The 16,832-nt window shown below is 36.8% G+C and overlaps 1 protein-coding gene across 8 annotated transcripts in view; it reads right to left on the reverse strand.

Annotated features, from left to right (window-relative positions):
* The window catches only part of PRUNE2 (prune homolog 2 with BCH domain), a 129,231-nt gene that overhangs the window by 38,443 nt on the left and 73,956 nt on the right, over positions 1 to 16,832 (reverse strand). For 6 of the 8 annotated variants that reach the window (XM_015849165.1, XM_015849164.1, XM_015849162.1 and 3 more), the window contains exons 7-10: positions 11,350 to 11,508; positions 4,141 to 10,630; positions 3,116 to 3,681; positions 2,876 to 3,006 (exon numbers count right to left, since the gene is read on the reverse strand). In XM_015849165.1, the coding sequence (XP_015704651.1) occupies positions 2,876 to 3,006; positions 3,116 to 3,681; positions 4,141 to 10,630; positions 11,350 to 11,508 (7,346 nt within the window). The remainder of the gene's footprint in view (positions 1 to 2,875; positions 3,007 to 3,115; positions 3,682 to 4,140; positions 10,631 to 11,349; positions 11,509 to 16,832) is intronic. The other 2 variants (XM_015849161.1, XM_015849167.1) reach the window with 2 other exon arrangements.

The raw sequence follows: 16,832 nt of genomic DNA on the forward strand, positions 1-16,832 counted from the left end.
TCCACTACACATTTAAGTGAAAACACTCCTAGCGGTTTACAGAAAATGTTATTATGGTATTTCATGGTTTGGACTTTAATTGAGGAAGCAGTTGAAAAGAGTATACTAGTAATTAACAGTCTACATCTGAGATCTGAACAAATAAAAACCGTTATTGTATAAAATATTCAAGTTTTTACTTTCAAGGCCTACAGAAATTCCTAAACAACAGTAGAGGACTTGACAAAATGGATTTAATAAATCATAACAAAAAGAAGTACAAAATACCTATTTATCTTTCTTGCATTATTATAAGTGCGAAAACAAGGGGCTTTTTTGAGGGATCTCACAAGGTATCTTCATGTTTCAAAATCTTAACCCCATTGTGCTGAGTTACAAAAGTAATTTTAAAAGCAGACACATGGAATGGTTCTCTTTTCCTCTCTAGAACATGAGCACCACCAACAAGTAAGCATGGCAACTCAAACCCCAGGATGCTACCTACATGTATTTAGTCAGTGTGGCTTAAGCAGGGTCAGCATCTGTCTGCTTTTAATTTAAAGTGCTTTTTGTGGAAGACAAAGGACTTAACAGCCGATTTGTTCATATGAGATTTGCAAGCATACATGTAGCCAGTGTCTCTAAACGACTCCTGCTCTTTCCTTTCCTATTTACTGTTTTTTGCTTTTTTGGGTGGTTTTTTTTTTTTTTTTTTTTGTGAGCAGAGATGATGAGCATTTTTTATTTTAAAGAATTTCACTACAAATTACTTGCATGTTTAAAATAAATAAATAAATTCCCAGTGAAATCCAGCAAAACTGAAAGTGAGGAAGGCTTCCGGGGCTATTTCTAACAAGCAGATCATGTTAGAGCCAAGGAATGCTTAGTTTTTGCAGATAAAGAAATCCCAAGTCACTTTTCCACACACTAATGTGGATTCCAAACTGTTAGTTGGAGATTTGAGTTGTTTTGCTTTTTCCAGCTTTCTCTTTTGTGTAAAATTGCAATATTTCAGCTTTTCCTTCTAGAATACATGCTAGAAATCTGGTGAACTGTTTGCAACAAAAATGTGGTAACTAGTATTACTTCTGATGATTTCAAGGTCAAGCACTCAGAATTTAGTTTACTTCAGGCAGCACAGAATTCAGTGGCACCTTTCTCCTGCCACTCTTTCTGAAGATTTGCCCATTTCTTGAGGACACTAAATTCTATCCTGCATCATCAAAAGTTGTCACTATCCCACAGAAGCAGAGCCATTCTCATCATATATATTCTTCCAGTACTGTCTGCTTAGAAACTGAGGCAATTTCAGCCATGGACAGAGCTAGCGTGCAAAGTATACAACTCAAAATACTGTCTGTTAAAACAACCTAAGATGATAAAAGTTTAAACCTGTAAGAAATCCTGTTACTTTTCAGGGTGCCTGAGACTGAAATTATGTTTAGAATGAACAAAGCACTTTTTCTATATTAAAAACAGCTCAGCTATTACAGCGTCTGATCTTACGCTACTAACACTCACTGAAAAATGTGTGAAAACATTTAGAGGAGAGGTATTTTAACAAGTCTTGGGGAAGGTAAATTGACAGCTACTGAACTTTTCATTTGGAAATGTTAATAGGCTGTGAACTGCTATGTTTGGGTTAATAAAAAGCTACGCTTTTCTATCAGAGACTATTTGTATGTGCTTTTAGCAAGATCAAAGACAGGCATGCCACCTTTGAGGGAAAAAAAGCCTATTGCTAAAGTTGTTAGTGAAAATACAAGAACAAAAATGTTTAAAATAACTTGCAAATCAGAAATCGGTAGCAGAAGTTGTGGATGTCATGTGTCTACACTGAAGTGCTTAGGAAAAACAGGCATAAAAGATCAGTCTTGTATTTCACAAAAACAGCATGTTTCCACGTATCATACCAAACACACTGTTTTGGGTAAGTGCAGCTGAAAAGGAGAAACAAGTAGGAAGAAGTGACATCCCTCTTTTCTACTGGGAATTTTCTTCTGTTGTTTACAAGAATTTCATTATATAAACAACACAGTAGTTTCCTTTGTGTAAAATTGGAAGCCTGATACTTGCAGATTTCCAGGAGAAGTGAAGCCAGACTTCCATACTTGCATTTATAAGGCTATCCTGGATCAGTTACAACCTCCTGCTTGTAAAATATAAGACAATAACAGAAGTGCTAAAACAGACCAGTAAATGTAGTCCAGAGGGTCACTAATTTCTCTCTGGTGAAGCCAATAAAGCTGTCAGCACAGAGGCTGTACGTTCACCTGAAGGGAGATGCAAATACACTAAAGTTGTCTCAACTGGCTGGCCTGCCTAGAAAAAAATGCTGCTCAGATCTGATTAGAGCTTGGAAATTACTACAAAGATAGCAATTTTCCATCTTCCTTTACTTTCTTCTAAAAGCAGTATCTTCTGACCCTACATGTCTACTGCTTCCCATCTTCACCCAAACATTCTTCCACAAGGCAGTAGTATTTCACTTTAGTACTTTCATAATCTCATCACTGGCACTGTGATGCATTTGGATGTGCAAAACCACCAGTACCTAAACCAGGAGATATCCTAGACACATATGTTTCAGACCTCAATGTAAGCTATGAAGTCTATTGGACTTCATCACAGACAGATTTTTTTCTGCAAGGAAGTGGATTTACAATATTCCAGCATTACAAAAGAGTCATAATTTGATTCATACTCAAGCAACCAAGAATCAAGATTCTGTTTTGATACAGTGAGGAATATAGTAAGACTTAAATCATATAAATCAAATGAGTACTTCGGACTTGAAAGTCTTGACATCTCTTAATGATTTAATAGAATTTAGTAACTCTGGTAACTAGTGAACAGAAGACTTGAAAAGAAACAGGTAGGATTTTTTTTTTCTTACCCTGATTTCTCACTCAGTTTTCTTTCACTGCTGAGAAGCTCTGCCTCCTCTTTCAGTTCTTGTTCTGTTAATGTGTTATTCTCAAGCTTCTGTTGATCATTTGCTTCCCATGCACCATCACCATCATCCACCTGCAACACAAAAGCATGTGTTCTTGTGATGTCCAAACTGTCATCCTCTGTAGACAACGCATAGAAAGAAGTTCTTATGTTCAAATGATTTTGGAAAAGAAGTTTCTACCTGAAATTTTGCTTGAGTTTCAAGAGCTGATTCCTGCACTACAGCACTTTCTGGTACTTTGCCTGAATGTCCAAACTCAAATTCTGGCATCTGTGACTCAGCAGAAATTTCCACAGATGATAGATCACTGACTTCATTGTGGCCCAATATAATCCAGCCCTCATCTTGCCCAAATCTTTCTCCTGATTCCCTTTCACCTTCCAGTTTTTGAGGAACAACTGAAGAGTTTTTCTCATCTAAGTTCCATTCAGCCCCAACAGCAGACTGGTCTTCCCTTTCATTTATTACAGAGACTGACTGAAAGGTATCCAATGGGCCTGGTGAAAAGCCTTCATTAGATTCTGTTTGTCCAGGTACAACATTCTCTTGAAACACAAAATCACTTTCCCTTGCTGGAGATATATTTTCTTCCTCAGAAACAAGGATGTAATCCATCTCCATTGAAGTCAGATCTCTGTGAACCTGCATCCCCATATCTTCCTTACTCTCTGTACTTTCCAGTTCAGGGCTCTCAGAAGTATTTCTTGGCATTTTCTCACTTCCAAGCAGGGAAGTAGTGCCAGCTTCTAAAAACAAACAAACAAACAAACAAACAAACAACAAAAAACAAAAAACAAACAAAAAAAAACCAGGCAAACACAAATTCTTTTTAGTTTTTGAATTATTACTTTAGTCTCTATTATTTCTTTAAATCAGTACTATAAGATAAAGTTCCTTTCAGTTTTCTTTGACAGACTCTGTTAGTGTGTACTTGAATTCTACAACATCATAATCATTGTCAAAAATTGTAAGTTAACACCATAATCACTCCTAAAGGAAAAATAATTCAGTGTCCCTTAGACCATGCACAAACAACAGAAACAACATCCCAACTTGAAAGTACAAAAGGTTTATGCATGACTAGAAGAATAATACTAGAAGTACTCCCAACAGCAAAGCACATCAAGGAGACACATATCTCAACATTCAGCAGTAATACTCCAGACATTTCCTTCTTTCTTTGTCTCATGAACTTGTTTTCTTACCAGCAGGTGATCTTTTATCTCCACCTGGCGGTGAGTCGACATCAGCTGCTTCTGCTTCAGATTTTTCTTTCAAAACCCCAGAAATTCCTAGAGCTACTTGAGACTCTGAGAATGAAGGTACTGACATGTAATTCTTCTGAAGGATCTCTGGTGAATTGTCAGACACCTGATCTTGGATGCTGTTTTCTTTGGTCATTAGGATGCCTTCATCACCTTCCAAAGGAGTAAGTGGTAAAGGCTTTTCACAAGGAACATTATTACAAAATGGCTGCTTGAAGGGTTCATCCCTTGTACATCTGCTGCTAGCGGGTTCAGCATCAAAAGGCACATGGAATGGTGGAGTGTACACCACTGGTGACTGGTCATTGGGCATTTCCTTAAGCACAGGAGCATCTTTCTCAATTATGTCTTCATATTCTTTTGTTATGTTCAGTTGATCTTTTAAATTAGATTCAGAGCCTTCATTATCACCAGGAAGAAAGGATTTGGGAAAGAATAACTGCATATTCTTTGATTCCCCTTCTGTAGCTTCATTGCCTGCTACTTCTAGCATACCAGTTTCACTGCATGTGCTCACTGAGATACTACTGACTGATGTGTTACAGATGTTATGTTCCAAACCCTTCTCAGATTCATCCAAACACTTTGCTGGTAATTCATCACCAATTATTGCTACGTGGTCAATATCAGAATACTTTCCAGCTTCAGTCATGGCAGCAATTTCTTTCAAGTTCTGCTCTGCTCCATCAGGTGGAGTTAAATTCATGGGAACCAAATCTGTCTGGAAGGTCACTATTTGAGATGAATCTGTTGGTGTTCCTTGACAGTTTACAGGAATACAACTTTCATGGAATGAAAGATCTAATGGTGTCACTCCTAAAACTTCACTGGGGATGTTGACTGATTCAGCTGTCTTAAGAACAGGTTTATTTTCTAGATCATGTTCCAAAACTGGAAATTCGAGAGGCTCTTGACAATTAGAAGACATAAGCTGATAGTATTCATCAGTCTTTCCCTGATCATAGTCTTGTAGACTATTACTTTCAGATTCTGCCTCTGTCTTCTGCATTACTAACTGACTCTTTGTATCAGAATCTATCTCTTTACTCTTATCTGACTGCATGTGAGTCATCTGAGTATCTTGTCCTTCAGGGTTTACACTAATCTGGGAAGATGGAATAGAGACATGATTAGCTTTATATTCTTGGCACACATCTGGGCTGTTTGATGTCTCAGAACTATTGTCTTGCTCACAATGATTTAATATATCAGGATTTTCACTAACTGGTTTCAAAGTGACAAGCTGTTCAGCGCTAGTCCACAGGTCAGGTTCTACTGAAAACAACTTATTACCTTCTTTTGTGTTATCTTGTAAAATATCTGGGATAAGTGCAGTTTGGGGAACCAATACGTTCCACATTGGACCTGACTTCTCTGACATTTCAAAAGATAAGTTTTCTACAGTGAAAGCATGCAGCTGATGGTTATCTTCTAATGTTTCACAGGTGTCTAGCTGTTGTTCTAGGAGGCTGAGACTTGCAACTCCCTCATACCCTTCTGCTTGATCTAGTACTGTGTTTCTTTGATCTGCTGTACTTGACATATCTTGTTGATCATGTGAAAAAGGATTCCATGAAGTCAGTTGATTACTCTCATTTGTGGAGAAAAAATGTTCTTTCAATCCCCTTTCTTCTTTATCATCTAGTATAAAAGGATCACACTGTTTGAACTCCACAATGTTTTCACTTACTTGACTGTCAGGAATATTCATAGGATATAATAGCTTTTCATTTTCTTCTACATGATAGTACAGGTGAACAGGCTGATTGGCATCATTTGGTTCAGTGGAAGGTGTTTCTGTTAGTTCTTCATTTTGTGCAGGTGATCCACAGGACTCCTCCTTACTGTTTGTGACTTGATATGTTTCAGAGTGACGTGAAACAGAACACCGGTCTTCCACCAGGCTTTCTTCACAAGTTGGTGAATTCCACCATCCTGAACTGTCATATGGAAAGTCAAATGTCCCTACACTGGATTTCTGATCAGTTCCCAAATCAGCTTCCAGGGACAAACACCACATACCATTTTCTGCAGAGTACTCTTCTTTTTTACCACCAACAGAAGTCACTGTTGCATCTGCATCCACTTGATTCAAATGCGAACCTTCTGTGCTACCCACTTTTTCACTGCAAAGACTCACTTGAGCCTTATTCTGAAGTGTTTCCTGCTGATCTAAATATTCAGAAGTCTCATTATGCTCCATTATGGTAAAGTCCTCCTGTGGTACATCCTGAGCTTTAATTGTTTCAGGATTTTTATTCAAGATATCTACAAAGATCTCTTCTGTCACCTCATTTTTTGGATCCAAATTGTCTTCATTTGTTTCAGGACTTGTTGCATTTGATTTTGCATAATCTGCACCAATTTCAGATAATTTATGCTCCTTGTTTTCATGTGTGGAATCTTCATTCAGTTCTTCTGGACATGCCTCTGAATTCTCTGAATCCTCATTTACTTCTGGACTTGATAAAGAAGACACAGTATCATCATCTACATGAGCATTCCAAAAATCTAAGTTTTTAGGAACTTTATTCTGTGCTGTGCTTGTTTCAAATTGTTCTTGACATTTATTCCCAAATTCTTTTACTTTGCAAGCCTCCTTAAGATTTGTATCATTTTTAATATCCCACATATCTTTATTTTCTTTGAGATTACTGTCAACTGGAAGGTCTCCCCAAACATTCACTGATGCATCACTTAAATCAGGGCTTGTTCCACTTGAGTGTGTATAATCATTTATTGAATCACTCCATATATTATCTTCTTCCAAATAACTCCTGATCCGTATATCCTTTGAAAGGCTGCTTGTGGTGGTTGCCATTTCGTGGACTTCACTTGCTTCAGGACTTGTTCCAGGAGACTTCAGATCCTCATGTTGCTGTAAATTCCAAGCAGTTTCAGGAAAACTGTCCTTACATGTTACACATAGTTCTCTGCAAAGCGTATCAGCAGATCCTAAATTTTCAGAATTTTCATTTTTACCCGAAGCTATATCCTGTGAAAATGAATTATCCATCATAGACATATCTGTGGTGTCAGGAACACTGACATAACCAGCAGAAGGACTCTTTTTAAATTTAGAGGGTGGAGACTCATCTACGAAAATATTTTCATGAGCGCTGCTCAGTTCTGAGCTATTTTCAAAAGACACTAACTCAGAATTACTCATGTGTGGGTGGTTAGGAACCACTGTACATGAGCCCTCTATTACTTCTCCCAGTGCTTCTGGTGGTTCATTCATCAAAGAAGCTGATGTAGTTAAGTGGCAACTGGAGTTATTCTTTTCAGAGTCATTCCAGATGTCTGACTTCACAGGCATTTCAGAAGAATTATTTTCAAAGATATTTTCCATCTCAGGACTTGCTGCATCCTCTGTCACTTTAGTCTCCTTTTCAGCTTTCTCAGTAAGAGGCTGTGATGTTTCACTGTAACTATAACTTTGTGGTCTGGAGTCATCAAGAGATTCATAATTTCTGTCTTCCTCAGAAGCACTTGAACAAGACTCTGCATCATTCTGTGACAATTCTTTCCTCTCCTCCTGACTGATTAGATTACTCTGATTAGAAAATGACACATTATCTGTGACTAAGTCTTCCAAACTGAAACTATTCCTTATTTTTTCTAGTGATCTAGAAGACTCAGATTTTGACATGTTATCTTCTGAATCTGTGTTACATGAAGGCTCACTGCTGTCTTCTGCTGGTTTGCTGCAAATGTCAGTAACAGTTTGTTTTCCATTTGTTTCATCTGTTATCTTATATTCCTCTTCTCCTTCCTGAGAGATGACAATGGCATTATCCCAGCCTTCCTCACGAACCTGCTCAGTTTGTAGATCCCATAAGTTAAGATGTTGCTCTAAATGCTGACTACTCAACTTTTCATTTTCATCTGGAGTGTTCTGTGCTGACTTCTTGCTCAGTGCCTCACTTCCTAAATCATATATTTTAAGATCCAAACTATTTCCGGCATCTGAAGTTGGTGTAGAAGTGTCTGTGTCTTCTACAGGAGCTCTGCTCAGTGTTTCTATCTTTTCAGCTAAACTTTGTGCAGTATTTACTTCATTCTGTAGTGGTGATAAGTCATTCACTGTTTGACCGTATAGTGATGCAACTCTTCTGTTTTCAGATACAAAAAAGGTGTTTTCATTGGTATGTACCTCAGTTGAAAAATACTGATCTATTGCTTGGTCTGAACTAAATAATGGTTTAGCAGAGGTAGAAAGAGCAGTACTGTTAGTATTTCTTTCTTGTAATTGAGCATCAACATTATTTAAGGGTGTGCTCCAGATGTCTGTGTCATTGGATCTTGAAAAAGGCATGTTTATAGGATCCAATGGTTCGTTATTTGCTTTCTCAAGTGCTTTTGGTTCAGCCAAATTTGGGCTTATCAATTTATCAGTAATTGTTTCTTGGACAAAATCTTCACTCACTATTTCTCTTCTATCTTCCACATATGTAGGTGATATATAAGAATCAGATGTTGAGTAATTGGTGTCTGGTGGAGACACACTCAAGTCTTCGCCTATATTTGATGAACTAAGATCTGAATGTTTATACAAGAAGGTGTCATCCCAGGGCACCACTATTTCTGTTGCTTCTTTCCTGACGTTTTTATCATTGATATTCCAGGTACTTACATTTTCAAATTGTGTTGGCCTGTTCTTAGGGTCACCAAATACCGTTTTTTCCTCTGTTTCTAATGTGGAGTTATTCTGCATATTGTTGATATCAGAATTTGTATTTTCAGACAATAGACACTCATCTAGGGAATAACACTTTTTTTTATCCCAGGCTTCTAGAGATACATGGGCAGATGAGTTTTCAGTCTCACTGCCTGCTACAATTTCTGAAGAATCTGATAAACTACGTTTTGTTGTGGTCCATTTCTCAGGAACATTCACTGATTTTTTTTGTCTGTCCAGTCTGGGCACATTCCAAACATCTTCTGAGGATCTAGCAATATTTTCTGCCTCAAACTTCATCCAGACATCATAAGAGTCTCCCTTCCCTTCACCACTGCACCATGCATCTGACATAACCGGTGCTGGCTGACTGATCTTCCATGCATCAGTAAAATTCTCTGGCACTTGTTCTGTCTCCTCCAAAGAAGCAGTTCGCGAACACAAATGTTCACTGTTTTCCTCTTTTTTATCTTGTTTTTGATTATTTAGCTTAAACTGATTATCCCACAAACCTGTTCTTGTGTACTCCATTTGCTCAGGCTGTTTTTGGAGGAATATAGAATCTGATGCTCTTCTATCAACATGTTCTCGCAGCAATGGGCTTGTTTTACAATTGTTCCATAGGACAGGGCTTTGAAATACAGATTCTTGTTCACTTGAACTCCACGTATCAACATTTCGGGACTCTAAGTCAAAGCCATCCCACCAGCTACCATATCTAACACGTGACTGAGAACACTTTGTGTCGTCTATTTCATTTATTTTCTTAATGACTTCTTGTGGGAAAAATAAAGGCTGCCCATTATCTAGTGGTGAAGTTTCTACAAGGCTGTTCATTGGAGTTGGTGGAATTCTTGAATCAGCAGATTTCAACATTTCTGGTGAGGAAGTATCACCCTCAACTAAATTAATCAAATTTGAAGTTTTCTCAAACATTTCTTCAGGATTCACATCAAATTCAGCTAGGCTATCTTCATTCTTTGTTGCCATAACTAGGTCAGTTGAATAATTTGCCATATCACTTTCTAGCAAGTTTGCTTCATCATGTTCCTTCTGCACAGCAAGTTGTTGCCCTTCTGAAGAATCACTATTAAGGAAATAGTCATCTGCTGGAGAGCAGTCAACAGAATGGGAAGATGATTCAGATGGAGCTGTAACCATTGGTGCTAGATCAAAATTGAAAAGGTCGAAGTTACCACTGCTGTCTCTGGATTGAGGTTTTTGTTCTTCTGCTATTGCTCCTTCAGGAATAGGGCTGCAGGAATCAAAGCCAGGCAGAAGACTATGATGGGAAACAGCACCTTCTGCAACCGGGCTGTCATCACTAAGGAAAACTGAGCTCTCTTTGGAAGACCGGCTGCTTCTAATGGTAGCCAAGCCACTGTCTGGACTCACAAGGTCTACATTAAGATCAACATGGGCTTGAATGGATCCATTTAGATCCTGAGGATTTTCTATAAAGTTGACAGAACTGGGCTGTGGTTCTACATCAGAGCCATATAACTCCATAATACCAGAAGACCCTTGTGAAAGGGGAGCACTCCCAGCAACAGCTTCAGTAGAAGATGTTCTACTGTTTGATACCATTTCTGGTTGTCTTCTATTCATGACTTCCTTAATGAGAAGAAAAATTTGATCACAGGTCACCAAGGAATTTTCTTGATGATAAATAAAAATTTGGTCACATCCACACTCCAGTGGATCCAGCTCCAAGCAAGGATTTTGACATTCTTCTAATTCACAGCAAATCTGTTGAAAAATGTTTCAAAAGCCAATACAATCAGGTCACAGACTATTCCACTGTGCAACACAGTCATAGCTATCTATTCCCATTTACCAGCAACAGACACTTCACAAACACTAAATAGATTAAATACTATATTTGGTATAAAATATATATTATGCAATCAGTCATAATGTTTACACAAAATTATACAATTTGACTTTCAAGTTTATTTTTCATTAGTAAAAGAAAATCCAAATATTTAGTTATTGCCTTAAGAAATCTTAGCAAAATATATGAAGGTTATATAAGAAAAGAATTTCTAGAATAATCGATTTCATAAAATAAATATATTTATGTTGATCCTGAAACAATAGGGTCCTTTAGGTACCTGTTCCTAAAATGATAAGTTTTTAAGACAAAGATAAAGGTACAAGAAATTGCCCTGTGATAATTTCCTCAATTTGGGGACAAATACAGTGGAAAAAGACAGCATCTAACTTTAGGTAAGATTTTGTTCTAGAAATAATTAAACTTAATTTCAGAGCTTAAATTATTTATTGATAAAATACAGAGATATGAGTTTTGGTCATTTTCATTTACATGATTGTTCATGACCCACTGTAAAAGACTAGATCACAGTCACTGCTCTTTGTGATATTATGTGTATTGTATATCACAATATAAAACCAAGCCAAGTATTTTTCAAGAACAATACTTCTTAATTCTTTTTTCAGGTACTTACTTGATTGCCTAGCTCTAAGTTTTCTGAGTATACTGCCATTTGCCGTTTTGTTTGCTGCTCATCTGACAAAGCATTGGCTAAAATGACAAGTACGTCAAACCCATATTTATATATGAATGCTTTCAGATCACCAATGAGATTCCTGTGTAATGTGCAGTCCTGAAATAAGGAAAGAAATTTAGAGGTCAGTGCATTTTTCTCACTCTTTCCATCCAAACCTGTGGTGAAAATAGTCAGAAAAGCTAGTACACAACAGTGGCTCTAAGTGCCAACAGAACTTCCCACAGACTAGTGCAATGTCAAATTAGCTAGATTTTGCAGTATAAGGTATTCATTCTTTTTTTATGACTTGGGGCTATAATGCACGAACAGCACATGTCCCTCTTCACTCATCAGCTCTGAAAATTGCTAGTGAAGAAATTACCAGAAACTCTGTTTTCCCCTTTATGTTCCTATTTGTATTTGAGGTTATTTTTTTTTTTTTTATCTTCAAGTTAAACACAATGTCATATGCTATAATAGTTGTGATGCTACCAAGCTACACTGCCCCTGAATAAACAGCAGTTCATCATAAATACAAAACAACTGTATATGCAGATTGGCGTATTATTCCCTTGCATCTGTCTCCTACCTGATAAATTACTGTTTTGGTTAGATAAATACAAATACTATTTATTAATCTGCTTTAAATGTGTCCACAAAATGCCTCTCCCTCCTTTATTTTTTAAGTTGAACTTAAAATAAAAATAAAAAATCTTTTTGTTGAGAGCTTCAGAAGTAGATTCTTTCCTAGATTAGAAATGAAGTTCAGCTTTCATGTTTGCGTAGCATGCAGTAATATGTTCTGCATGAAAATCATGCAGATTACTGCCCAAGCAGAAGTCAGTTTACTGATCAACATTCAGATGTAAGTTCTGAATAGGGAGATTCAGTGAAGAATTATGGTGAATAAGGTTTAAATGTCCTAACACTTCTCAGCTGGGTGCCAAGAGGAAGCTTGCAGTCCAATTGCAGTTCTATTCTACAAGGTGTTCACTACTGCAGACACAGTAAATCAACTACAGGTCTAATAAACATTCTAGCCTCATTATACTTTAGCTTCCAAATTGTTTCTGTATTGCTTGAATCAATTGCAAATGCAAGGAATTAAGCATTTTCTGCTAAAATCAAGTGACTGAACTAGAAGCTTCACACTGACTGTGATTATTTCTGCCTACCCACTGCCTGACTGTGCACACATCCATTGCTGGTCTCCATAAACACTCAGTAAGCATCAATGAATGTGTGCCATTTTTAATGCAAGGAGGAATTCAATGACACATCTTTGCTTCATACACACTTCCATGTCACACACCATTTTGTTGGACTCTTCCTTTGCTGCCATCTGTCACATGGCAATAAAATGTAATGGGATATTGGTGGGAATGTGTGTGCCCCGGTGGTGCAGTGGTTAAGGATGCCGCCTTGCAACACCTGGGCCCGGAGTTCGAATCCCCCTGAGGCGCAAGTGGTAGAAGTGCCGCTCTGCTACACAGAGGCTCGAATCCTGGGGGCTGGACTCGATGATCTCTAAGGTCCCTTCCAACCCGCACGAGACTATGATACTATGATATGAATGTTTGACCTCTACTGCTGTAACATCAACATCTGCCTCTTCCACGTGGGCCAACATAATAGAAATAATATAAAATGGAGGCATTGCTGTGGGAGCCATCCATGCAATAGATCTAGTGACCAAAAGAGGGAAATCCTTCAGCAGCCAGGATATGCTCAGTGTGCTGTACGAAGACCACTGCGAGTTCAGTGCTACACCTTTCAGGGCTCCTATAAAGGACATACAACCATAGCATTCTCTTCTAAAAACATCAGCTCTAAAAACCGTATTTTAAATATACTTTACAGAGCTTACAGCTTCTCTTTCTCTTTCATATTGCACCAGCACTGCCTACTGCAAAACACTCAGCAGCACAGTTAAGAGTTTAGCTGTACTACCACTAAACACCATGTCTTTAAACAAAACATACATATTACATATGGATTTAATAATCTAAGATAGAAAGTTTTACAGTGACATCAAATGGGCAATAATACTGAGGATATCATTAAAGTGTGTCAAAACATTGGCCACATCAAGCAGAACGAAGTGATCACAGCTGATTTGTTACTTTATACCATGAATCTTACCCACAAACAACCATCTGACAAAGTTTTCAGTATTCAGCAGAGGTATGAAACCCAAGACTGCTTTCATTCTGCAGCATCATGACAAACAGGTATGCTTATCACCCTATTACATAAATGTTTACTCACATTCAGATAATACCTGAGAACTTAAGTTACTAAAATTTCCCAAACATAGTCATTTTAGTAACCAACAATAAATATTTCTCAGAATTTGTTAATTCAATGCATGTCCACAAATAAAAAGAATGGTGAACATAATGCATTAAAATGATGTTCAAAAAGTAGATTTGCTGGAAGACGTTGTTGCCTAAGCTATGAATAAAATCAAGATCAAATTATACATCTTACAGCATCATGACTCTATCATATAGATTTTTCTGATTGACTGGACTATGAATAAAAATATCTAAAAAACTGTTATTTTTTTAAATAGCAAAGGTAATTTTTTTAGCAATATTAAGTATTACTGATCGATTTTTAACACTTATTTTAATTCCACCTCCACATCTCCATGAATTTTATTCTTGTTAACTATTGCTACCAGCACAATTCAAAGAAGACCCTCACATGCATTAAAATCTTCAAACAGACTTTCATGAACAAGAACCTCTTATATAAAACTACCAAAGACTATAAATTGAAAGATATAATAGACATATGAAATCTTCCACAAATTTGTGAAGTAAATAACTAGAACATTGTATGTATTACAAACACTAACAGAAAATAAAACATCTCTTTCAAAAATGAAAAACAAAAAAAAAAAAAAAAGAAAAAGAAAAAAAAAAGCTGCTTCATCCCCAAAACGATTACGAGCTCTCTGAAATATAGTGTTGATGAATTTGTGTAATAGGAAATGCACTGCAAGATGGTCAAAGTGTGACAAAGGTCAAATTATTCATTTTTTACTAATTTATTATTAATACTCAACAAATCAATGAACTTCTGATGTATTCTGCAACACAACCAGTTCACTTATTATGAATTTCTGTTGTGAAACGCATTACGAATTTTATGCAGGTTGCATGCTTGCTAGAACATATTTCTCTAAAACTCAAATTTGCTAACAGGAAGTTAACGGAATAGCTAAAATGAGTACAAACCTGGGCAGGCCTCAAAAACAAGCAAAGTCACTGAAAAATACTCAAAGCGAACTGGTAATTTCTCCCTTTCTACACTTTCTGATTTATGAAGATAACAGCCAATTACCCGAGTGATCACTGTAAGTGTACATTACATACACTTCTGATTCTTCTGAGCTAACTGTGTCAATATTAACCTGATCAAATCAAGAACAAACTGTCTCTTTTGTTCTTCACACTCCTCACATGGAGAGCACAATATGGCTTTTGTCAGAGATGCTCCATCATTTTGGCTCAAGGAAACTGTCAGTACAGTTTGAGATTCGTTATTCATGGGCAGATACCCTGATGGGTCTAATGAAGCCTTTCTGCTGACAACTCATTTGCTAAAAATACCCAGCCATCACAAAATATAAATGAGGAATATCACTGCAACCTATTATAATTTTTACATCCAAAACAATTATCACTTTCCTGAACTAAATATATGCTTCTTCATACTGTATTTTCTTACTATTTCGTGGTCAGTACTGTTGTATCCCAGTTTGTTTCTGTGTGATCACTGATAAAACTTTACGACATACTTAAATTGCAATATAATAGGGTAAACACCAATGTTATGGCACACATGCAGAGCTAACAGTCTGTGTGCCATTTGTTGTAAATTGAGCTAATTACTATAAGCCCCCACGTAAAATAAAAATTAAAGAAGAAAAAAAAACCACAAAAACAAGCAAAACAAACTCAATTTTGCATAGAAGTTATCAGGTAAAGTTGCTAAAAGTAGAAAACAGAATAAACAATAATGCTTATAAGACTACACCAGATTATTCACTGTTTGACCTCTTCTTTGTATCCACATCACTGGTAAAAATACACTATACAGAATATATCTTTCTTGTAAGATATGACTCCACTTATCTGCTATGCATTTCAATCTATGAAATAACAGCTCTGCTGTACCAGGATTTACCAATCTTCTGAAAAGAACAAAAGCAGCAGCTAACTCTGCTGTCAGTTTCTAACCCTTTCCTCTTAGGGCTGCTGCCTAAAGTTTCCAAAGAGAAAAAGTTCCAGACTGAAGAGGAGGAGAATGGTTACCTGAAAGCTTATTCCACCATGTCCTACAGCATCCCCTATTACAACTGATTAAGCTTCAAGCCTTCTAAACTTAACTTAGTAGGAAATGTAACCAGGAAGTACCTCACTGTGAAACACTCCACAGAACATGTGATTAATGTCTGTTCAGAATTGATCTCACTTCCCATACCGTAGGTAACAGCTCAATTTTTACAGTTTCAATCATCTTAATCAAAGGCAGAACAACTCAAAAAATAAAGTAAGAAGAGTTCATCTACAGTAACATTCACTGAACAAATGATCGTTTAACCATGTTTAGCCACTTCCATGCCCAACTGCCTTTTCTACTTTCAGTTAACACTTCTTAGCAATGATCAAATCTTCGTGAAAGAAGATTACAACGAAACAACTTTTCTTCGCACATAAAACAAGTACAAATTCTGTTTTCAAATTCAGGCGTGACTACACTGATAATCAAAATATTTTTTAAAAAAAGTATATGTATTTTTCTAATTTAAAAAAAAAAAAAAATTATTTTGAATTTAACAGCTAGGGTACCATGTCTCCACATCCCATGAGAAATTGCAATAACATATATCAGAAGGACATCACAGTGTCCTTTCTGCTTAGCACATTCACACCCTCCCACTGGAGCACCTGCAAATGGTGCTCAGAAGTGATAAGTGAGGATCACTAACAAATGCAAGAACTGTTACTCTACACTCAGTGAAAGGAATACCAATTCTTAACCATTAGCAAAACAACCTCCCACAACCTCAGCAGCTTGAAACTAGCTTTGCTGTGCCTTCTGCTGCATGTGCACATAATACTCAAAGAACAAAACAAATCAGAAGTGCTCAAAAAATCCTGAGAAGGTGTTGCTTCTACTGCCTGACATAAACATTAAGTACTTAATATAAACAAGCACAGGTAACAGGGTGCACGCAACTGCTAAATCAAGAAGCAAAACAATAGCAGAGGTATTAAAGAAGGGATGTTCATCATCTTGTCTAGGGAACTATCAATGAAGACCACTACTTATTTCCAAATTCAAAGTTAGTAATTTCTCTTCATGAATATATTCTGTAGTGAGAAAATCATGATTGATAAAAATAAAACTGCCATTTTTAAGCCTTT

This window comes from Coturnix japonica, chromosome Z (assembly GCF_001577835.2).
Source record: "Coturnix japonica isolate 7356 chromosome Z, Coturnix japonica 2.1, whole genome shotgun sequence".
NCBI classification, from domain to species: Eukaryota; Metazoa; Chordata; class Aves; order Galliformes; family Phasianidae; genus Coturnix; species Coturnix japonica.